The 24,374-nt window shown below is 44.2% G+C and overlaps 1 protein-coding gene across 1 annotated transcript; it reads right to left on the bottom strand.

Moving 5' to 3' along the window:
• Positions 1–591: 591 nt before the first annotated feature.
• lmf1 (lipase maturation factor 1) lies at positions 592–24,253 on the bottom strand. The gene is made up of 11 exons (XM_029629145.2): positions 23,866–24,253; positions 23,243–23,552; positions 21,466–21,476; positions 15,779–15,927; positions 7,997–8,062; positions 4,670–4,837; positions 4,084–4,264; positions 2,573–2,726; positions 2,230–2,413; positions 1,556–1,668; positions 592–1,113 (listed from the first exon to the last, which is right to left on the bottom strand). The coding sequence occupies exons 1-11, from the start codon at positions 24,071–24,073 to the stop codon at positions 948–950; spliced, it is 1,710 nt and encodes a 569-aa protein (XP_029485005.2). The 5' UTR covers positions 24,074–24,253; the 3' UTR covers positions 592–947.
• Positions 24,254–24,374: the final 121 nt, after the last annotated feature.

Genomic DNA, 24,374 nt, shown 5'->3' on the forward strand with positions numbered 1-24,374 from the left:
AAAAAAAAGTATCACATTTTGGAGTAATAGCTTACCACAGAATGGGTCAGAATTGGTCCGTGTATATTCTGACACACGTGCAACCAAATATTGTTTAGCAAAACCAGCAGATGTATTAAGTGTGGATAAGCATCAATATTGAACAGACTATACACCATCTATGTTGGAAAACAAACAGTGTAGCTGGCTCAGATATTTGTGATGAGGTGAACACAATTAAAAACAGACATGCCGGGAGAAAAGTGCATTGTGGGATGCAAGGACTGGTAGGAGTATCGTCTCAACAGGGTTCTCGTCTGTTGTGGTTGTCACTACTCTGTAGGCTGAACACACACACACAGATACACTTCCACTGATGAAAACCATCCCTTTCTATGCACTTATTCATTGGATCCTTATCAGACCCCCATAACACACAGACATACAACGGTTAGGGGAATTTGTATTTAGTACAACACTGTAATGTCAATCTAGTCATTTTATTTGAGGGAAGGACTCAGGCTCTTTCAGTGGATGATTTAAACCACTAGATTAGTTGGACAACCTGCTTGGGGTAACAAACAAAAAGAAAAAATACATGGAAACTCTAGCTTTGTTCCAAAATAGACCTTTTATTTTCAAAAGACACAATGTGTGTATAGTCTGTCATCCCCTCAACTCTCCTATTGTGGCAGAGTGGCATATCCCTATTCACAGGAAGGATTGGTCATTCTTTAGTGCAAACAGCAGATGGCAACATGACATGCTGAAGACAGGCAACATAGAGGAACAAAAAAAATCTAACAATTTTTTCAGAATGGCACAAATTCCCCGATATCAGGGTTCTCATGTCAACATGTTTGCTTTCAGAGCATATTTGATCCCAAATTATAAGGGGGAGCGATACCTCGGTGTCTCAGGTATCCATCGCTCATAGAATACATTAGTGTGATTGGTCATACGGTAGGTCAAAGGTCAGGATGGGGCCAATTCCGGGACTTAAAGTATCCTCTGAGAGCGACCAGATCCACAGCGGGGAAGTAGGCTCCAATACGTTCCCTCACCCACCATTTCCCCTGGGGACCACTGCCAGGCAGGGTGAACCTATACTTGAAGTGTTCTCCTCGGACCCACCTGGGGAAGGAAGAGGGGGGTGGTGGGGAGGAATGGTTAGTGTGACAGAGAGAGAATACAAAGACATTTCATATCGAGAGGAAACATTCCACTAGAGGGGGCTGGAGGACAAGGATTCTTTATATTTTCATTTAAGAGAATGTGAGGCTTGCACGTATTACAACGCAGGACACACCCACACACAACCTTCCAGTTCCACTCTGCTTCAGCACAACACTACTGAGATCGGTTACGCCTTCAATGCAGCTGTCTCCAACGGCAACTTCTGGCCATTTTAAACAAATTAAGTATTCGTACTAAATAAACTCACACAGTATGTATCAAACTGATTTACGCCATCTTATGTTTTTATCATGGACAATCCTATAGTGGAATACATAGTTTATTGGCTTTAAAAAATAAGGGCTACCAGTCTCCCCTGTGTTAGTCAGTGTAAATGTACCTGGGGTTGTCTCTGCCCTGGAAGGGGTTGTATTCCATCAGTGAAAGGATTGATGTGTCGTTGGCTAACAGTCTGCCTGCTATGTGGATCACCCACTCACTCTGCTCATAGGTCTGGGAGAGAGGGAGAAAGAGAGAGGAGGAGGGTTAAATACATGGAGAAAGAGGGTGTTCTGAAGAACAGAGAAAAACAGGGGACATTTGAATGAAGGATCAACTGTCATGTCGAACAAAGCTCTCAATCTGAAGCAGTCTACCGTTCCAAACTTTTGAGCTGATCTGCGACATCATAAACCTTCCCCCTCTTGCCAAAATGTCTGACTGGGATTTTCTTGGTTCTGGGATTGGATGTAAACCAGCGGGAAACCCTATGCCCTGAGAAGGGGACAATAAAACAGCGCGCCACACGGCCGAGTCTCTGGCCAGAACTACACCTGAGAGAGCTGTAGCAAGAGTTGAGAATAGTGTGGGCAGCTAGCCCTGACAGATGGAATTACTCAGAGCAGGTAGTTCTGGGTCCAGACTTTACACAGAGTTAGTCAGCTCACATCCAAGGCAGGATTTTCCCACAAAACCAACAAACAGTAAAACAAATGAAACAGAATCCCTGATTCTTATGTAAACTTGGAGCCGGGTACTATAGATCAAAGATCTTTGCTGAGGCCCGGACTGTACCTGGAAGGCAGCGAACCACATGAGCCAGTCGAGCCTGTAGTGGTAGGGGGAGATGAGGCAGGGGCGTCGGGTCAGGTCCCCTGGCTTACACAGGAACTGGTACTCCTTCCACACAGCCTCTGGGTCCTTAGGGTCCTCATTCATAGTACCCTGCAGAATCACCTCAGTCCGCTCCTTAGTGATACTGCACAGAGAGGGAGGGGGGATCCAAAGAAAGTTGTGAGGGAGGGAAAGGAGAGGACCAGAGAAGAATAGAATGAGAGGATGTGGCAGTTTGGACTGATCAAGTGGAGAGATATAGAAAGTGTTGAAATAAAATGAGAGAGGAAGAGGAGAACGATACCTGCCGAAGGCCCCGTAGGTGTTGACGATGCGGAGCGGGTCAAAAGACGTGTTCATCACCTGTTTGGAGCTCAGCAGGTTCAGCACTACAGGAACGCTCAGGTAGCCAATCAGAACGCCCAGAGCCACATTCACCACTCGACGAAAAAGCATACCTAGGATGGAGAAGAGGTGAAAAAAAAGAGGAAGTGTGTGTGCCTGTGTGTTTGTCTGCCTGTCTGTGGAACTCAAGATCCCTCTGGCAGTAGCCAGAGAGAGGGGCTTAGCCTATGAGGTCATGAGGCATTTAGCCACTGACAACTGGAGGAGCTGACAGCTCCAAATCCCCACGACCTGTCTCGGATTGAAATGCCAACCCGTCAACCAGTCCCACGCATGTTAAAACCATCCATCAGAACTATACCTGTTGTTTGACTTAAATAATGGACTTTTATGACCCCCAAAAATTCTAAAAAGCAGCCATGGTGCAGGTAGAGAATGTTAGGGCCACTTAGCAGATATATTACCCAGCATAAAACTAAAGCCATTAGTGATTCCTGGGAGACCAATTAGCTAGAGCCTATGCCTGCTCTAACACACCACATGGGCATTCCTTCCTCACTTTCTCTCTTCCTCTCTCTCCATCACCCTCTTCCACATCATCTCCAGCTGTCTCTCGCTCTCGTTCCATTCCCTCCTCCCTTTTCTCAGCTGTCCCAGTAGTAATCCACACTCCTCCCATCGCGTCCAAATCGTAAACTCTTTCCTTTATGTTCATGTGCCAACTGCTAGGCACCCAGTCACATTGGTAATGTGTGATTAGTAATGCCTAATACCCCCTGCCAGCACCCTGGTGTTGTCTACCATCTGTCAATGCCCTATAGCCTGCTAGCCCGCTCCAGATGTGCCTACAGCCAGGTCTGTGTGTTGGAGATTGGGATTGGAGGGTGGAGAGTGGAGAAGGTGGAGAGGGGTAGGGTGCTCATGTGGACACACTCAATGACTGCTCTTTGGGGTTGTAAACACACACAAAGCTAAGCCAAGCACGTGGGAAGGGGGAATCCATACACACACAGCGTGGCTGGTAGAGACATCAGTCAGGCCTACCCAGTGGAGCGGTAGTCATGTTGAAGGCTGATGCAATACCTCTTCTCCCTCTCTCTGCCTGCCATCATTAGTCCCAATCATAAAACACCCAGAAAGGATAGCAGGGCCTCTAACGCCAACTGGCTGAAAATAAATACCCAGAAATCCAGGAGAATACTAAATACCCAGAAATCCAGGAGAATACTAAATACCCAGAAATCCAGGAGAATACTAAATACCCAGAAATCCAGGAGAATACTAAATAACCAGAAATCCAGGATAATACCCACAATACCTTAGCCCTGTCTTTATCGATTACTTCATTTGTAAAGTTGGGTCTGGGCAGAGAGGGGTGTAGGTTGTGAGGGAATGAAGATAGAAATATAATTATCTATTTCTATGGTGTGTGGCCTCCTTTAGGAGAAATCATGTCTGTTTAGTAGGTACCCCTGGTGGGTTTGGGGGTCCATCCTGCTGCCTCCTCAGCCTGGAGGTCCAGTACGGCTTGCTTGGCCCCTCGGCCAGACGAGAACAGGAACCCGAGAGAGACATCGTCAAAACAGGCCAAACTGGGAACTATGGTCAGCCAATTGAGGAAGCTCAGGTTCCCACTCACTATCAGAGTCACCTAGAAGAGGGAGGAGAGGGGAGAGGAGGAGAAAGAGGGGAGAGGAGGAGGAAAGAGAGTAGATGGGGAGAAAGGATGAGGAGTAGTATTTAGATTCCTCCAAAAGGTACTGCCAGAAAGATAGCATGATATGACTGATGAGGATCATCTGCTTTGGCTAATAGTTCAGCATACTGCAGCGGGGAAAGTCCTGATTTCCTGTATTCATTCAATTATAGCTGGCTCTGAATAACACTCCATTCATCAAACTGATGACTGCAGTTGCCATAAAAACTGCTGTCATGCACCAATGGTTCCACTAGGTGGCAATGTGACATCAGAGCTACTCCAGGTATTCTTATTATTTGGCACAGATCTAGGATCCGTTACCCTCCCAAAATCCTAGCCTTTCTACTGTCATCTCACCTGGAACACTATCTGCAGCATCCCGTTGACCATGCACATGCGTCGCCCCAGGAAGGCGAAGAGAGGGACGATGAGCTCGATGAAGTGATTGGACAGAACCTCGAAGCGATGGAACCACCATGGGGATTGGTGCATATAGTATGACATGGGGTTTGGCACCGGCTGAGTCTGGAGGGAGAAACATGAATACAGAATGAATGAATACAGACAGACGGAGACAGGCAGGCACTGGCAGTTTGTCAGACACACACATACACACCACGGAATTGTACTGTTGATAACCACACAGTGAATCTCCAGAGATCGCATTAGAGAGGGGAGTCAGTACCTTCACTCCTTATTTTGGGGCCACCTAACCCACCACATCCTTCCAGTCTCAACCACAGAACTGGGATGAGCCAGAGGACCAGACACTGACCCAGGGAGAGCACAACCACAACATGAATACTTCCAGGTCAAGGAAAAAGCCATTTGTCTCAGTTTTAAAATAACCATACCGATACTCAAATATGAGCAATGACAGAGGGATAGAAAGAGGCAAACGAAAGATAACACTCATGCTACGGCAATGACTTAAGGTGTGTTTTTGCATGTAATGGTAAGGATAAGCTAATGAAAGCACAGCTCATCACTGAATAACACTGAATGACCTCTATGTTTGCATGGATTTACATGGTGTCCCTCCAATGACTGCATTTGCATGGCGATGAATGGCAGTGAGATACTGTATAACTTAACATCCCCACCAGCTTTCCCGATGGCTACAATGACTGCCCAAATGACACCTTGTGCCAAACATGAAATGTAGCTGATCTTAAATGTAAAATAGCTATATAAAAAAAAAACTTCCCCCTCATTGTTTTGGCATAAAACCATGGGACAGAATGGCGTGGGGAAACGGTGTACAATTATAACGCCACACCTTCAGGAAGGTTTCCAGAGCTAAGTAAAGCTACTGCCTATTTTAGACATGTCCTGAGAGAGCTCTTTCAGTGCAGAACCAGACAGGGCTGGAGAGTGAGAGAGACCACACCCCCAGACAGCCGAGGGCACCGAGCCTGCAACCCCAAACATACAGCAAACAAACTAACAAACAACACCCACCAACCCCCCTCAGCCAGCCTCACATAGCTTCTGCAGTCTTCTTACCCATGATGCATTGCGCTGTGTGGCCCTGCCGTGAGTTTTGAGAGATTGGAGGCTGGAGGCTGAAAGGGAGCAGTGTGTCAGCGTCAAGGGGGGGGCCAGGCAAACCTTACCTGGCGCCCTTGGCTTCCGGTAGAGGGGGTAGGGGGTGTTAGGTGGCTGGTGGGGGGGGGTGAATGGTAAATCCGCTTTACCCCTGGGGGTGATGACAGGTTAGGAGCTGGCAGGTCAATGTTTAGATGGGGATATGGGCCTGTTAGCCTGCATGGAGGTACTGAGTCAGTCTTCAGGATCCCATATATGCTTTTCCATAACCCCAGGTTAAACAACATGGACATCCAGGTTGAACACAAACACTATTGGAATGCTTCCTTTATTTTTTGTACAACTATTTTTGTCAAATTCTACAAGGCGTTCATTTAGTCTCTGATCCATACAGGTTCACTTGGCTGACCACCACTGTTGCCAGAAACCCATTAGCCTCCACGTGAAGCCCTAACAAAGCTGACATAATGTAGGCTGATGGATCTGTAACAGGAGGCTCAATGGGCCTGAATGAGACCCCTGTTTCTCAGCAGACTCTCTCAGATAGGCGTGATGGTCCACAGACAGAGGTCCCTTTGAGTTCACAGGGTTTAGAGAGGAAGGGGTGCCAGGCATCCCTCCACACCTCTCACCTAGGAACCCCCAAGACAGAAGCAGCCTGGAATAAGGGAGGTTGTGGGCATATTTGGACATAAGTGTTGAGGTAAACATTTCAAGGCAACAATTATGACAATACTGATAGGGTAGAGGAGTGACAAATTAACATGGACACAAAATGTACATGACACAAATTAACATGGACACACTTGCCCACTTAAAAACACATGGACAAACACACAATAACAAACACTAACCCACAAATAAGGAACAGAAATCAGAAAATCGTGGCCACGAATTAGAAGCCATGCTTGACCAGTTAGACATTTTAATGTCTGTTCAATGTTTCACCCACCCTGTCTGTCCCCCTTATAAGGCAGCAAATTAGGCCATTGAACACAGAGTTAACTCTAATCAACCTCAAATCAGTTCAACGGGTCTCCTCCTTATATCATCATGACTCTTTATGGCCTATAACTTGCTAAAGGCAGGCTCTTAAAATGGCGGGCATAAAGAAATGAATGAGGAGTCGTATTGACCAAAGAAAATAACCATGTTTCCCATTTAATGGGAACTCCACCCAGCAGGCGAACAGAGCAAAGAGGAGCCGTGCCGGACAGGGCTAACAGACTAAGAATGGGTTTGTCATATGTTAAAACCTGTACAGTGAAGTTAGCCTACTACACAAGGAAGATAGATTCCTGGTGTCAATAGTGGGATGAAGTCGCCCCTGAACATTGATCCAAGGTCAGTTTAATGTGTCGTCCCCTTGATGGTTAAGGTTAGGGATTTGGTGAGGAGAAGCTGATCCTAGATCTGAGAGTAAGTTTTACCCAGACAGAGGATGTCAGTACAGTATGTATGCATCAGTAGAGTCCAGCCTAAGGACAGTAGACCGTTCAGGGACTTTTTCAAGGCCATAAAAAGCCAGTCAGACTCCAGGGAGACGTGGTGTATTCCTGGTCTCTGTCATTAGACAAAATGCTCCATGCCGTCTCATCTCCCAGCTGTGTGGGTTATAGCCTGGAGATGACACAGCTGTGTTCTCCCTTCCTATGGAGAAAACCCAACATGAGGCTCGTCTAGCAGCCGTTGTGGCAGACAGTGGCTCCCAATGTCCTATCATATGCTAAGAAATGTATCGTCACACACTAAGTAAACAGAAGTAGTATTTCTTATCCAGGACCAAGACTTAAACCATTGCCTCAGTTTCAATTGAACTTTTAGGTCTACGTGTAAGCTTATTGTTTAGCCTGGGGAGCTCCGCCTAAGGAGAATATCTAGCTTGGGGAAGCACTGGTGTGTCCACGGCCAGCCAGACAGGAGCAGTCGATCCAACGGTGTGGCACAGGAAGAGAGATAATAAAGTGATTAGTTTAACTCAGTTTGGGACAGCAGGCGATTGATAAGGATCATGTGCCAAGGCCTGTTCTCTCAGCATGACACAGCACAGGCCAGGGGAAAGCCCTGACGACAAGAAGCCAACAAGCACTGCTGACAAGGATGGAGGGAACTGTATTGCACTGAACGCACACGCACCTCGTAGTGGTAGTCCATGCACGTCAGGTCCCTCCAGCAGCGGTCCCCTCTGATCTTTATCAGCCCCTGTAGAGAAGACAACGACATGTCAACCATTCAGCTCAACTCAAGGTGACATTTTCATGGTGCAGACTTAGAAATGGGACCCTCCAACTTCACCAGCCCCTTGGCCAGTGGTTCTGTCCAGGTGTGTTAGTTTGTGAGGTTTGTGGAGAGCATATAATGGGGACATACAGAAATGACATGTCCTGCTCCAATTGACCAACAGTCTGTATTAAAATCTGTAGATTTTGTATCTAATTTAACATCATCTAAGTTACCATGAAACCAGAACTTCAGGCCGACTACCATGTCGATACACCATATAATCAGTGATCATTCAATATGAACCATGACAGTAGGGTGGTGTGCTAATAATCACAATTCTGAAGGATTAAAAGATGTGGGTTGGTATGATACAGTTTGTATGTACATTAGATAAGAGTGACTCCATATTCAACCAATCTCCCTCATGATGGCCAAAGTAGCATATTACTTCTGTTGGTACCTAGCTAGCACTAGCACGCTAGCTAGCGGTTGTTGGTACCTAGCTAGCACTAGCACGCTAGCTAGCGGTTAACTCTGAATCGCCAGTGGCTAGCTAATGGTGAGAGCATAGCTACTCACACAGAGGCACTCAAAACAAGTATCATGTAAAACAACCTGTTTGTTGCATAAAGGCTCTTTCTGCTCGTCAATTCTGGCAGAATAAACATTTGTATACAGCCAAGGCTAAAATCTATTTGTTGTGATTGAATAAACGGTCTCCATTCAAGTCTGGTATAAGTTGCAGTATTGTCTGCCTGTACAAATGAAGAGAACGTTTGTTGTATTGCAAAGAGGAAAGGAAGATTTAATTACTGCAATATAATTTCCACTTTCATTCATTCCGCTATGCGTCTGTTGAGGTACAACGGAACTTTACATCACAGGTCACACCATCACTGTGTGTGTGTGTTTATGTCGCTGATGAAGACAAGGCCATAGAGGAGCTCAGTAACTCCACTGTGTCTTGTCCACTTGAACAGCTCCTAGTAGCAGCTCTGTGGGTCTGTAGTCGTTTCTAATATACTACTCTTCGTTCTAAGCTTAGTGTTAAGGCACACGGTGACATGTCAATCAAAATTAATAATATATTCGGAAAGAATTCAGACCCCAATGACTTTTTCCACATTTTGTTAAGTTACAGCCTTGTTCTAAAATGGATTCCCCCCCTCAATCTACACACAACACCCCATAATGACAAAGCAAAAACAGGTTTTTAGAAATGTTTGACAATTTATAAAAAATAAAAAAGTGAAAAAATGACATTTACATAAGTATTCAGACCATTTACCCAGTACTTTGTTGAAGCACCTTTGCAGTGATTACAGCCTTGAGTCTTCTTGGATATGACGCTACAAGCTTGGCACACCTGTATTTGGGAGTTTCTCCTATTCTTCTCTGCAGATCCTCAAGCTCTGTCAGGTTGGATGGGGAGTGTTGCTGCACAGCGATTTTCAGGTCTCTCCAGAGATGTTCATTCAGGTTCAAATTCAGGCTCTGGCGGGGCCACTCAAGAACATTCAGAGACTTGTCCCAAAGCCACTCCTTCGTTGTCTTGGCTGTGTGCTTAGGGTCGTTGGAAGGTGAACCGTCGCCCCAGTCTGAGGTCTGGAGCAGGTTTTTAAATCAAGGATCACTCTGTACTTTGCTTCATTCATCTTTTTCTCGATCCTGACTGAAAAACATCCTCACAGCATGATGCTGCCACCACCATGCTTCACCGTAAGGATGGTGGCAGGATAACCCCAGATGTGACGCTTGGCGTTCAGGCCAAAGAGTTCAATCTTGGTTTCATCAGACCAGAGAATCTTGTTTCTCATGGTCTAAGAGTCTTTAGGTGCCTTTTGGCAAACTCCAAGCGGGCTGTCATGTGCCTTTTACTGAGGAGTGGCTTCCATCTGGACACTCTCCCATAAAAGGCCTGATTGCATAGATGGGAGAACTTTCCAGAAGGACAACCATCTCCAAAGGGGAACTCTGTCAGAGTGACCATCGGGTTCTTGGTCACCCCCCTGACCCTTCTCCCTAGATTGCTCAGTTTGGCCAGACAACCAGCTCTAGGAAGAGTCTTGGTGGTTCCAGACTTCTTACATTTAAGAATGATGGAGGCCACGGTGTTCTTGAGGACCTTCAATGCTGCAGAATTGTTTTGGTACCCTTCTCTAGATCTGTGCCTCGACAATCCTGTCTCGGAGCTCTATGGACAATTCCTTCAACCTCAGGGCTTGGTTTTTGCTCTGACATGCACTGTCAACTGTGGGTCCTTATATAGACAGGTGTGTGCCTTTCCAAATGATGTCCAATCAATTGAATTTACCACAGGTGGACTCCAGTCACGTTGTAGAAACATCTCAAGGCTGATCACTGGAAACAGGATCCACCTAAGCTCAAGTCTCATAGCAAAGGGTCCGAATAGTTATGTAAATAAGGTATTCGTTTTTTTTTATGTTTAATAACTTTGCAAAATGTCTAAAAACATGTTTTAGCTTTGTCATTATGGGGTATGGTGTGTAGATTGATATAAAGATTTGTTTTTATTTAATCAATTTTAGAATAAGGCTGTAACGTAACAAAATGTGGAAAAACTCAAGGGGTCTGAATACTTTCCGAAATAACTGTATGTATATGTTAGGCCTCCATGATATTCACAAACAAAACAATAGAGACAGGAAGACTTGACTGGTTTCTTAAGACTGGTATCGTGTCCTGTGTGGCTCAGTTGGTGTAGCATGGCGCTTGCAACACCAGGATTGTGGGTTTGATACCCACGGGGGACCAGTATGAAAATGTCTGCACTCACTACTTACTGTAAGTCGCTCTGGATAAGAGCGTCTGCTAACAATGAGTTTCAGTTCTCTGACTCTACCAAAGCAACTGAATGACCCGAGAGAGCGAGGGATTTCTGTTGAGCGAGAGAGGGATGCATTGACGGATATGAAGCTGGATTTAATGTGCGTAATCATATTAAACGAAGCATGAACAAAATTAAGAGAAAAATTAGGAAGGACAACAGCTGATGTGGGCTGTGACTAAGCTATCTGGCTCGGATTTCATCTCCAATTCTAGGAAATAAAAAGCAGCACTGATAAAAGACAAGCGGGAAAAATGGAATTAAAAGCTGGTTAGCGATCCATTACTTTCAAATGAGCTTCAGAACATTACGACCGACTCAGAAAACAGTCAAGGGAGAGAAGTAGTCTTCACTCGTTTTCCGACTTGTTTCCTCTTTGGATGCCCCAGAGAACTCAAAGCCACACCTCTATCTGCTCTTTGCACAAACCTATGAACCAATGCAGTTACCAGTGCCTGCAGCCACACACACAGCTCAGTCAGAGCATAGGTTCTCTCCTCAATGGTCTCATGCACCACACAGACCAGTCCTAAAGGTCTCTCTGTCCCTCTCCACTAATGCAATAGACGCTGATTGGTGAAATCAGGGTCTATATTGCAGGCTGATATATCCCTGGGGGAGCAGGGAGAGAGGTTTGGAGGGACACAGGGAGGGGTAGCTGCACTCGCTGACGGTGGACGCCTAATTCATGGGTTACTTTTGCTATTTATCAGCGAGCATTCTTGCATCTACAACATTACAGATAATCTAATAAGCACGCCGGGAATGTACTTTCTCTTGAAAAATGTGATTCCATTCATTTGAAAATGATCCCCCCCCCCTCCACCTATCAGCTGGGCTATAAACTTAACCAGGATAAATGTAGTTGTCTGTTTATGCCACCCGCCTGCTGTCCTAATGCCATTTCAAACAGGATTGTTTACTACCTGCAGCGACGGAGGGACATTATGAATATTATATTTAAGTGCTAGCAGATGTGCTTCTGGTGTACATGAATAATAGTGTTGTTCTGTGTTGATCTGTGTTGCGTTCTATTCCTCCAACACAGAGACAAAAGAGAAGAATTAAAGACTTGGAGAATATTAACAGTTCTTACGGGGTAATAACTCACTGCCATGCAACATCAACTGCAGTTTAAGCCAGGGGTTGAATGACACAGACTGGAAGAAGGCCTTGGATTGTCAAACCGTAACGTTCGATATAAGGTATTATGATTTCGGCAGGAACCTATATCAAAACGGCCCTTCATACGACACATGCATAGAGGGAAAAACCCAGAATCAAAATGTACACAACAGCTTAAAGCACTAGTCTGTCTTGGCCACGTATAATCAACTACAACACCATACAGCCCTTGGAGGACAAGGGGCTTAAATCCTTATTTCTTCCCGAGAAAACTACAGTCAATAAAAAGCACTGGAGACTTCAACTCCAGAAGAAGCAGCAAGATGCAAACTCACTTCGAAAATCTCTTATTTAGACAAATAAAATCAGCATTGATGCTCTGTGAGAATGTGTAACCAGGACATATTGACACATTGCTTGTCATGGGGCACAGAATACACAATAACTATCGACTTTGTTAGGCCACTTTGAGGTTATCAGGGCATTAGATTATGCTTATAAATCGTTGGGTGTTGACTATAATGCAATTCAGTCATGAGGATCATCAATTCCCATTGTCCCATATTCAGGCCACAGAGTAGGCCAGTTTCCCATTCTCCAGAGAACCTAGGTGGTGCGACTGCAAAGTTATTAGGGAGGCCATTTTGACAATCGTTTAACGGAAAGGCCTTTAACGATATTCAGTTGTCACTGAAGTAGTGCTTTGTGTTGTTAACACCACAACAGAAAATATGAGAATAGTTCTACTTTGTCAACAGGCATAAAAACAGTGAGTGGTTGGGTGCAGGCAGCCCTTATCCCATGAAATTTGTCAGCCACCATTAAAAGAAAATCCTGGCCATGACAAATTGAGTCGATGCATGCGACTCCAATAAAACACCATTTGAGCGTTTTGTTCCACAGCACTGGGCTCCATCCATCCACACCGAACCACAGAACTCCAGGTGCACGTTGGCTGGAGCCCTTCGCAAATGTGCAAACGACAGCGAGCAAGTCCGTCTATTTCCTGTTTGGGTGCCGCGCAGAGATTTATGCAGACTCCCGACAATAAAAGTAGGGTATGGTGGCAAGGAGAGTGAGTGGTGAAAATGTCGTGGCTGGTTTGGAAGGCTGTAAGTCAGGGACTGAGTAGAGAGAGAGGCTGGGCAGGCTGAGGTAAGCAGGCCCTGAGGATGTCATTAGCACTACCCAGACCTAGAAAAAGCAGGTCGACCCGGGACAGTCGTAAAAACAGACAGACTCCCTGCTAGACGACATGATACGGTAATGTATGTACTGTACGGCTGATAACTGTCACACACAAGAAAGACGATTGGGTTAGGGGTTTGGTTTCGATTTTCTTTTACTATGCTTCCTACAGTGATGATACTTCCAAAAAACGGAATTCACTCAGCGATAACCAATCATCAGTGTAAGAACCACAGAAACAATCATCAACACCGCTTTCTCCCACTGGCAGCCATTGACACCCAAAGACAGTCAGTAACCAGTTGCACACTGGATCAAGCCAACATTCATTTCCCTACAAAGGGGAAAAGCCTATATACTTACATGTAGTATATTTCTCTCTCCCCCAAAAAGAGAAAACTTTCATTTGGCGTCAGGGGTTCATTCTAACTACAGCAAATGAAAAAGAGTGACGTGGCTCTGGGCTTGACCAGGGAGAGGGGCCAAGGGACGTCCTAAATCCGATCACCCCTGCCAGCTGCCTAAAGGTACGCCTCGATGCCCCTGCCAACCGCCTAAACAGGAAGGCGTTAAACACTCCCAGAAACCTTCAAACATTAACATGTTTCTACGCAGGATGCAATCAACTACATTACAGTGAGTCTTTTATTCTGTGTCAACTTTTTATGCTACATTGACCTCTCACCATCGGTAATTCCCAATACTGGAAAACAATTATTGTCTTATGCGTAGCTCCCCCTATCAACAATGTCCCAAGTCCCATCAACAGTCTTCGAGACAATAGAGGACTCCGAGGCCAATTGGGGCCAGGGCCAACCTCAAAACTCAACAACATGGATACGGGCCAAACCAACAAACAGCCTGCAGGAGACACTTCCTCGCAAAGTGATCCCCCCCAAAGGAGAATGATACAGTCCAACCAGACAAGCACTTTACTGTATTATGGTTTTACTGGACTTCTTCAAAAACAGGAGCATGGGGAGATGCTCTCCATCATGACCTGGTGCACTCCTTCTACTAGGCCTACCGTTCCTCCTGCAGGAGTGTGAGATGTGGTACCTCGTGCAAAGGCTGTGAGACAGCTAGTTTACTGGCCAGGTCCAACCTCTACCACACCCAATCATGGGGCACCACACCAGCACCCTGATTACCATGATTGTATTTCACAGCTTAAACGCTGACACTGCCCTGTGAATCAGATCCCATTAGCACCACTTAGCAAACCGCCTGGACTTACCCTCTGATGCTAACAGCCTGGATAATGAAAGGAGGTGTGTATGCACACGCACACGCAGCTTAGGTCAGGAAAGGAAAAGCAGAGGAACAGGGTAAGAGAAAGAAGTGGGCTGCCAGAAAGGATATTTTTAACATGTGAGGATGGGCCTGACTTTTAAAGTCACTCAAAAGAGAGAATCTGTTTAGATGAATCTGCTGAGGGAAATTAGCAAAGCAGAAAATGTGATGTCCTCAATAGCACCGTTATTCAACAATTTTGACATAATCTGACAACATACGTAAAACAAGATTGGATAAAAACAGAAAGTGGACATTGAGAAATAAAATCATTGAATTGGGTTATAAACTGATGCTTTCAGAATCCGAACATGAAACCAGTCAAAGTTTCTTCTTCCTTAGGGTCCCTTCCAAGTTTACTGGCTACGTCCCCTTCACTTAAAGGGGTTCTCAATAGCACTCTAACAGTGGTCAACCACAGACCAAGGGATAGATTACCCTGACCTAGTCTAACCAACACTTACATGACAAACACTGAGTGAATGTAGCATGGCTTTTTTAATGGATTTATAATGCTTTGTATTTACACTGCCAGTGTCAATCTAAGGAACTTAAGACATGACAAGAATTTCCTAAAAAGCTTTAAAAACTTTAACCTAATGGTTATCCAAAAATCAAACTGAGTCAATTTTCTAAACGATATGCTTTCAATTAGAGAGAAAAAAATGTAACCTAGCTGCCCCGACCACAATAAAAGTCATGATTACCCCGTGATTAAAAAGCTGCTTATTGGTTAAGCCTGTCTGAGGGGACCTAAAGTGCTTTTCTGTTTTGAATAAATGTGTTGTAATGACTTTGTGTCTAGGGGAAATGACAAGAGGGTATTGTACAGTTGTAAGCACTTAAAGTCAATCATACTCTTGGCACCGGGGTAAGCTGAATGAACATATAGCTCCCTCGTTGCTCCGTCCTCTTTATGGGCCTAATTGAAAAAACACTTTGGGCATTGTGGCAGGTTCCAACCCCCACATTTTAAAAGACAACAGTGTTGGGTTGGGTGTTCTCTCTCCACTAAACCATAAAAGAGAGACAAGTTGCCTGACTGACTGGTTCCATATTTGCATTTACAAAGTCTGTTTTTCTTAGGGATGGTGTTTTGTTTTGACCATAGAGAAGAGTCTAAGCCCAGTAAACACTTTTCTTATAAACACAGGAAAATTCCACCTGTGTTTTCTTCCACAGACTATGAGGTGAATTCAGTGTCAGTGTGATAGATGTGTGTGTGTGTGTGTGTCACTCACAGCGCCCAGCATGATGCGAACGATGAGCCAGCGGAAGGTCCAGATGGAGATTAGCGAGGGGGGGCAGCGAGGGGGCACCTGGGACAGACTCCACACAGGACATAGGAAGATCCCCAAGAAGCCTGTCTCCAACAACTGACTTTCCCAACCTGAAGACGGAGGGAGAAGTGAGAGGAAACGGGAGAGAGAGAGGAGAGAGAGAAACAGAGAAACAGGGGAGGAGAAACAGAGAGAGCGAGAGAGACCGAGCAAACGTTCAGAGAAAGGATGTCAGGGAGACGGAGAACAGGAGACAGGGGTTTCAGAAAAAGGACAGGGGCATGACGAATAGTCAAGCAGATGTGGGGAGAATATAGAGTGACAGTCCAAGTGTTTGAGTAAGGATGGAGAATAAGAGGGACCATGATATGGAATGAGATGACTAAGGGGCAGGAGAGATGAAGACGTGGGATATATGGAGAGCAAAGGCGACTGCTAAAGGACAAGTGTGACAAAGGTCAAAAGTGACCACATCTCTCTCAGCATGCGAATGCTGCATGGATACATACATCAGGGGGGCTACTCAGTTACCACATCTGTGATGAAGTAGGGAAAGTCAAAAAGTTAAGGCTGGGGAGAGTTAAGAAGTGGATAGCAAAAAAATAAAAAAGAATTCCCCTTGTGCATGTCACTTTGCATGTTATTTTTGTTTAAATACTCGAGCTGCCCTCACCATTCTGAAGCATTACTTACAGTAAAAGCAAGAAGAGCAGCCGGGGATGCTTTGAATAACCAAAATATGGACAGCTGTAATTGTAGAAGTGAATTAGGGCCAGTTATCTGTCTGTCTATGCAAACATCACTGTTCTGGAACGATCTTTATCTGTCATTCTACAATGATGACCACAAATAACCTCCTCTTGCTATGTGCATATGTCCCGATGGCCAATCACTGCAGGCTTGTTCATAAATGTAAAGTGAAACGGTTCAGAGGTACTGCACGTGTGCCGTCATGGGTGTGCGAGTGTCCACGCACCCATGTATAATACAAACACGTCAATCTAATTCCACAGACTGGCCTGATGTGAATGCAGCAGAGGGCTCCCAGTAAAGGCCCACCTGCTCCCGTCTCTCCTCAGAGAGATCCAGTGTGATCTGTGCAGCTGTTGGCCTGTTCGCCCCTCCAAAACAAAGGCAGTCTTTGTAGCCTTCGCCCAGTGGACATGCAAACAGAGATAATGACAAAGATGAAGAGAAAGAGAGAGATCGGGGGACACAGAGTACAGTATGTAGTTGAACAGACTAAAGGAGGAGGAAATACATTTATTCTTGGTTTTGTTTTAATTTCTTTTATTTAACACCATCTCTACAGTGTTAGATTTCTTTGATAAACGAGTCATCTGTATAATGAGGGAGGGTAAAAGAAAGAAGGGAAAAAAAGACCACAAAACCTGACCACAGACATCCGACTGGAGTTTTTTTACTCCAAAGTGTCATTAAGCAATCAGTGAGGTCAAATTGATCTGGGCTGTTATCTGAACTAGCGCCCTACATCCAGAACTACTTACACTCAGCCCTGCAGTGATTAGATTGGACTCTAGTCTGATTGAATTGAGTTATTGGGCTGACAAAGTGAGGAATCCTGCTGAGGCAACAAAAGACCAGCTGAAGCTGAACCAGCCACATCTGCTAACCCTGGGCAGTGCTGGTCTTGGATTAGGTGCTCTCTGTCCATATAATAATATTCATTATGATCTACTGTAAAAGGAAAAACTGATCCTATATCAGCGCTCCTACTCTGAGACACATTTTGAATAAAGACAGGCCCATCCAGGGCCAGATGTTTACTGAGGTCTGAGGATAATGGGGTTTTGGGTGGCATCATACACTGACTCTGATCTCTATGCCAATAGGCCAACTTGCCAAGAGAGACTAGTGAGGTGCATTAAACCATGTCAGCCGAGTGTTGATGAGATTATGTATTTAAATGTAATCATCCCAAACCTCTGACTATGACCCAGATCATATTAACACATCTGAGCTGAATGTGATCGCTTCATCAAAGGGGATAACAAGGGCTCAGTGGTGGTTGTGGGAAGGTTAGATAAGGGCTAGGTTGTAGAGTGACAAAGAGCAGGCCGTTACAAATCTTAGGTCCAGGTTTCTCAAAAGCATGGTAAGTATAGTTTTTTTCTTTTTTTTAAACAGCTTCTATCGCAAGGTCATCAGAATGTTAAACAGCCATCACTAACACAGAGGCTGCTGCCTACATACAGACTCCAATCATTGGCCACTTTAATAAATGGATCCCTTAGGCACTTTAAATAAGGCCACATTAATGTTTACATATCTTACAATACTCATCTCATATGTGTATATACTGCATCTTGCCTATGGTGCTCGACCATCGCTCATCCATATATTTATATGTACGTATTATTATTCCATCCCTTCACGTGTGTATAAGGTAGTTGTGGAATTGTTCGATTAGTTGTTAGATATTACTGCACTGTCAGAACTAGAAGCACAAGCATTTCGCAACACTCGCAATATTATCTGCTAACCATGTGCATGTGACCAATAGAATTTGATTCATCGTTCGAACCTTCATCGAGCATCATTACATCGGAGCAGTTTCACAAAACCAGTTATGCAAGACCTACTTGTTATTTACCGACTGCCTCAGAACACTTGTCGGACAGCTAAATGTGTCGTTAGAGGTGCTTTATTTGGGCCTTTCTGGGTCACTTTATACACAGAAGACCTCCGCTAAACATAGAATCAAGCTGTTTATATGTTTCTCTGTGACTGCCGATAATACAATTAATTGTTGACTGCAAATAGGCCTTCACAGTTGCCAGTGTCTTTGCAACTGTTACAAATAAGTGAAGGATAGAAAGATACTTCAAATAAAAACTAGAGATGACTGCATAAACAAAATAAATACAGTATAGGCTACATGGGCCTATTTCAATCATTTTAAATCAATTAATTTTAAAGGGATATTTTGAGGTTTTGACAACGAGGTCCTTTATCTACTTCCCCAGAGTTCGATGAACTCGTGGATACCATTTGTCTCTTTTTTTTAACGAGGCAAGTCAGTTAAGAACAAATTCTTATTTACAATAACGGCTAAAGGCAGGGAAGGGGCAGGGATAAAAAAAAAAGCACAACATTGCAGCAGGACAACATTGCAGCAACACAAAACATGGTACAAACAACAGCACAAAGGGCAAGAAGGTAGAGACAACAATACATCACGCGAAGCAACCACAACTGTCAGTAAGTGTCCATGATTGAGTCTATGAATGAAGAGATGGAGATGAAACGATCCAGTATGAGTGTTTTTTTGCAGCTCGTTCCAGTCGCTGCAGCAAACTGAAAAGAGGAGCGACCCAGGGATGGGGTCTCTGCATGCAGTTTGAAGACAGCAATTGCACCAGCGCTTGTTAGCAACTAACTAGTATTAGCACAATGACTGGAAGTCTATGGGTATCAGCTAGCATGCTAAACGCATGGCCTTCCATGCTAACAGATAGCGCAATGACTGGAAGTCAATGGGTAACTTTAGTTAGCATTGGCTTGCAAAATTACCGGTGCCAAATCTGTGATTTTGTGCACTATTATGGGATAACCATTAGCCGAGCTGCCTCAATATTTGCAGCCATAATACATAGGAGATAATCTCGCTAAGTCTAGGAGCCGAGTATTGTGGAACAATTCCTATTAAAAAGGTATGATTCAAATGGAGAAAGCTGATCCGAGAGCAGTGCTGACTTTCTTGCAATCCTATCAGTATTGACAATTGGCCCAGCGTCGTCCAGGTAAGGGTAGGGTTTGGGCAGCCAGGAAGTCCTTGTCCCTTCGAGTTCTAGCGACTTCTGTGGTGGGCCGGGCGCATGCGCTCTGACACGATCGCCAGCTGGACAGTGTTTCCTCCGACACATTGGTGCGGCTGGCTTCCGGGTTAAGCAAGCAGTGTGTCAAGAAGCAGTGCGGCTAGGCAGGTTGTGTTTTGGAGGACGCATGGCTCACAACCTTTGTCTCTCCCGAGTCCGTACGGGAGTTGCAATGATGGGACAAGACTAACTACCAATTGCATTTCACAAAATTGGGGAGAACGGGTACAAAAAAAAATGTAACGGAACAAGTCAAAAGTTGGGACAAACCTACTCATTCAAGGGTTTTTATTTGTACATTGTAGAATAATAGTGAAGAGATCAAAAGTATGAAATAACATGGAATCAAGGAGTTATCAAAAAAGTGTTAAACAAATCAGAATATATTTTATTTGAGATTCTTCAAAGTAGCCACCCTTTGCCTTGATGACAGCTTTGCACATTCTTGGCATTCTCTCAACCAGCTTCATGAAGTAATCAGATGGAATGCATTTCAATTAACAGGTGTGCCTTGTTGAATGTTCATTTGTGGAATTTCTGTCCTCAATGCGTTTGAGCCAATTAGTTGTGTTGTGACAAGATAGGGTTGGTATACATAAGATACCCTTATTTGGTAAAAGACCAAGTCCATATTATGGAAAGAACAGCTCAAATAAGCAAAAAGAAATGACAGTCCATCATTACTTTAAGACATGAAGGTCTGTCAATGCGGAACATTTCAAGAACTTTGAAAGTTTCTTCAAGTGCAGTCGCAAAAACCATCAAGCACTGTGATGAAACTGGCCCTCATGAGGACCGCCACAGGTAAGGAAGACCCAGAGTTACCTCTGCTGCAGAGGATAAATTCATTACAGTTGCCAGCCTCAGAAATTGCAGCCCAAATAAATGCTTCACGGAGTTCAAGTAACAGACACGTCAACATCAACTGTTCAGAGAAGACTGCGTGAATCAAGCCTTCATGATCTATTGAAGGCTGCAAAGAAACCACTATTAAATGGACACCAATAATAAGAAGACGTGCTTGGGCCAAGAAACACAAGCAATGGATATTAGACCGGTGGAAATATCTCCTTTGGTCTGATGAGTCCAAATGTGAGATTTTTGGTTCCAACCACTGTGTTTTTGTGAGACGCAGAGTATGTGAACAGATTATCTCCGCATGTGTGGTTCCGACCGTAAACCATGGAGGTGGTGTGATGGTGTTTTGCTGGGGACACTGTGATTTATTTAGAATTCAAGGCACACTTAACCAGCATAGCTACCACAGCATTCTGCAGTGAAACACCGTCCTATCTGGTTTGCGCTTAGTGGGACTATCATTTGTTTTACAACAGGACAATGACCCAACACACCTCCAGGCTGTATAAGGGCTATTTGACCAAAAAGGAGAGTGATGGAGTGCTGAATCAGATGACCTGGCCGCCACAATCACCTAACCTCAACCCAATTGACCTCAACCCAACCGCAGAGTGAAGGAAAAGCAGCCAACAAGTGATTGGCATATGTGGGAACTCCTTCAAGACAGTTGTAAAGGTATCCCAAGTGATGCTGGAGAATGCCAAGAGTGTGCAAAGCTGTCAAAGGCAAAGGGTGGCTACTTTGAACAATATAAAATATTTGTGCATTTGTTTTAACACGTTTTTGATTACTACATGATTACTACATGTGTTATTTCATCATTCATAAAAATAACACATGGAATAATAACACAAAATAACACAAGCCTAAGTTCCATCGCTATCGGGGAAACGGTCCCAGATGGATGTTGTAGTCGTACAAATGTAATTGAATGTAAAGTAGTTAACTTACCAAACGAATACCTGTAAGGAGAGGAAAAAATAAAATAGATCAGCTTAAAAATATATTTTGATCTGATTAGAGAGTTAGCCAAACCTACATTCTGTACCAAGCACTTACCGCAAATTGCAATACTGTACCCACAATCGTACATATCAAATTACACGTGTCAGAAGTTTATAAAGATGAAAACTGAATAGTGTTGATAAATAAATGGACTTATTCCTATTAAACACACTGGACTAAAAAGCAGGACATACCAATAATGATCCCTTTAAGCCTAATCAGCTAACTGAATCACTGTTGGCATGATGGCCTTGATGTCTCCAAATCCACATTTTTCATTCAGAACATAAGAAGCAGATGGTGAACAATTTTGAAAATGTCTTCAGGAATTGTCTACCCTCTTCATCTTATTCTTCAGAGACACAAAGAACTTCAACAGAGCTGAGAGAATGAGGGAAAACGGTCATGTGTTTGTCTGTCTCTCACCGTTGTACAGTCCATCCCTCCCAAAGATTGAGACTGACCTATCTTCGAGCCATAACACAGATGCCCCATCAACATGTTCTCTCACTCACTACTGCCCCTGCCCTCAGTGAAATACAGAACCGTTCCGTATTTTATCTAACGTGTGGGCATCCATAAGTCTAAATATTCCTGTTACATTGCACAACCTTCAATGTTATGTCATAATTACGTAAAATTCTGGCAAATTAGTTCGCAACGAGCCAGGCGGCCCAAACGGTTGCATATACCCTGACTCTGCGTGCAATGAACGCAAGAGAAGTGACACAATTTCAACTAGTTAATATTGCCTGCTAACCTTTCTTTTTGCTAAATATGCAGGTTTAAAAATGTATACTTCTGTGTATTGATTTTAAGAAAGGCATTGATGTTTATGGTTAGATACAGTCGTGCAACGATTGTGCTTTTTCGCAAATGGGCTTTTGTTAAATCATCTCCCGTTTGGCGAAGTTGGCTGTCTTTGTTAGGAAGAAATAGTCTTCACACAGTTCGCAACGAGCCAGGCGGCCCAAACTGCTGCATATTCCCTGACTCTGTTGCAAGAGAAGTGACACCATTTCCCTAGTTAAAAGAAATTCATGTTAGCAGGCAATATTAACTAAATATGCAGGTTTAAAAATATATACTTGTGTATTGATTAAGAAAGGCATTGATGTTTATGGCTAAGTACACGTTGGAGCAACGACAGTCCTTTTTCGAGAATGGTGGTTCGAGCGTTGGACTAGTTAAGTGTAAGGTTGCAAGATTGAATCTCTGAGCTGGCACGGTAAAAATCTGTCGTTCTGCCCCTAAACAAGGCAGTTGACCCACCGTTCCTAGGCTGTCATTGAAAATAAGAATGTGTTCTTAACTGACTTGCCTAGTTAAATAAAGGTGTAAAAAAATAAATATATATTCTCATTTTTAAATCGGCCAAATCGGTGTCCAAAAATACCGATTTCCGATTGTTATGAAAACTTGAAATCGGCCCCAATTAATTAGCCATTCCGATTAATCGGTCGACCTCTAAACTACACCCTACCACACACATGGAACATAGACAGCAGTACGTGTGTGTGGGTGTGTATACCAGTGGATGTTGCTGAAGGGAGGACAGCTCATAATGATGGCTGGAACGGAGCAAATGGAATGGAATCAACCACATGTGTTTGCCGTATTTGATACAGTTCCACAGATTCCGCTACAGCCATTACCACGAGCCCGTCCTCCCCAAATAAGGTGCAACCAACCTCATGTGGTGTTTTTCCAACCCATCACTCACCAGATCTGCCCCACACTGACGAGAGAATGGTAGAGCACCCACAGCATGGCCATGATGATCATGTTGGCAGTGCCAGTCAGCAACACAAAGCCTGACAGTGCCATCCCCACCAGGGCAATGCCATCCAGGTTGGCATCCATGTCCGTCCAGTCCAGGAACCACAGGATAGAGGGAGTGTAGGCGAAGGCAGACATATCGATCTTCCCCCCCACATAGCGCTTCACACTGAGAAGGTAATCCTTACAGGGCAAGAGGCCTCGCTCTCCTATCAGCTGTTTGTTCTGGTTGTAGGCAACAGTGAATGCAATGACTACAGGGGGAGAGAGGTGGAGGAAGTGTGAGGTGAATAAAGATAGGTTTATGAGTACTAGAACGAACTGTCTGGTTCATCTAAGAATGTGACAGGAGAACAATTGCTATGTTTCTTGGTAAATGGTAATGTGAACGATGTGTCCATGTCTACTTGAACATTAAATTGGTTTTAACTCCAACTACCACCATACAATACACACATGAAAACTGACGAGAATAATATAGCCTACGCAATGGTCTGGAAGCTAAGTTATAATGGAGCCAGTGCATCATAACTCGCTACATTCTCAGAATATCACACTCGAACTTACAGTAGATGAAAGCAATGGAACGTATAAGCACAATTCGAGTGAGCCAGTAAGTCCCGGTTTTCAATGTAACCAATTCTTGCTTCTTTGCTTTGCAAGTGTCCTCTTCATTATTTGGGGTGTTGTCATCTGAATGTGTCGTTGTTGTTTTTCTTGTTTCGACGCGTCTTTTTCTCAAAGTGCTTTCAGAACTCTCACTGTGAGTCGCCATTTTGGTTGACGCTCTAAAAAACACGTGATCAGAGGGCTCGTTCAAGAGTGTCTAGAAACGTAGCGTCTGAGTTTTGAAAAATCCGTGCATTGCACATGCTTACCGTGGAATGCATAGTGAAAGTGCTGTACCCGTTAAGGGAGATGATTTGAACGTCTGTAAAATTGTCGAACAAATTACGTACAGTAGACTAACACCCTTGAACAGCAGATGTGTCTTGCAAAATCGCATGATTGGTGGGCCTTCTTCTTCTATGGTATATTCGCGATCACACAATTGAAAACAATGATCAGATCCCTAC

The sequence above is a fragment of the Oncorhynchus nerka genome, linkage group LG23, assembly GCF_034236695.1.
Source record: "Oncorhynchus nerka isolate Pitt River linkage group LG23, Oner_Uvic_2.0, whole genome shotgun sequence".
NCBI lineage: Eukaryota > Metazoa > Chordata > Actinopteri > Salmoniformes > Salmonidae > Oncorhynchus > Oncorhynchus nerka.

Excerpts from the sequence above, each read along its gene's own strand:
- lmf1 (XM_029629145.2), bottom strand. The coding sequence starts at position 24,073 with ATGGCGACTCACAGTGAGAGTTCTGAAAGCACTTTGAGAAAAAGACGC. Across the intron at positions 23,553-23,865 it reads TTCCATTGCTTTCATCTACT|TCATTGCATTCACTGTTGCC; the intron begins GTAAGTTCGAGT and ends CTCCCCCTGTAG. Across the intron at positions 8,063-15,778 it reads TTCGCATCATGCTGGGCGCT|GGGCTGATAAAGATCAGAGG; the intron begins GTGAGTGACACA and ends TCTTCTCTACAG.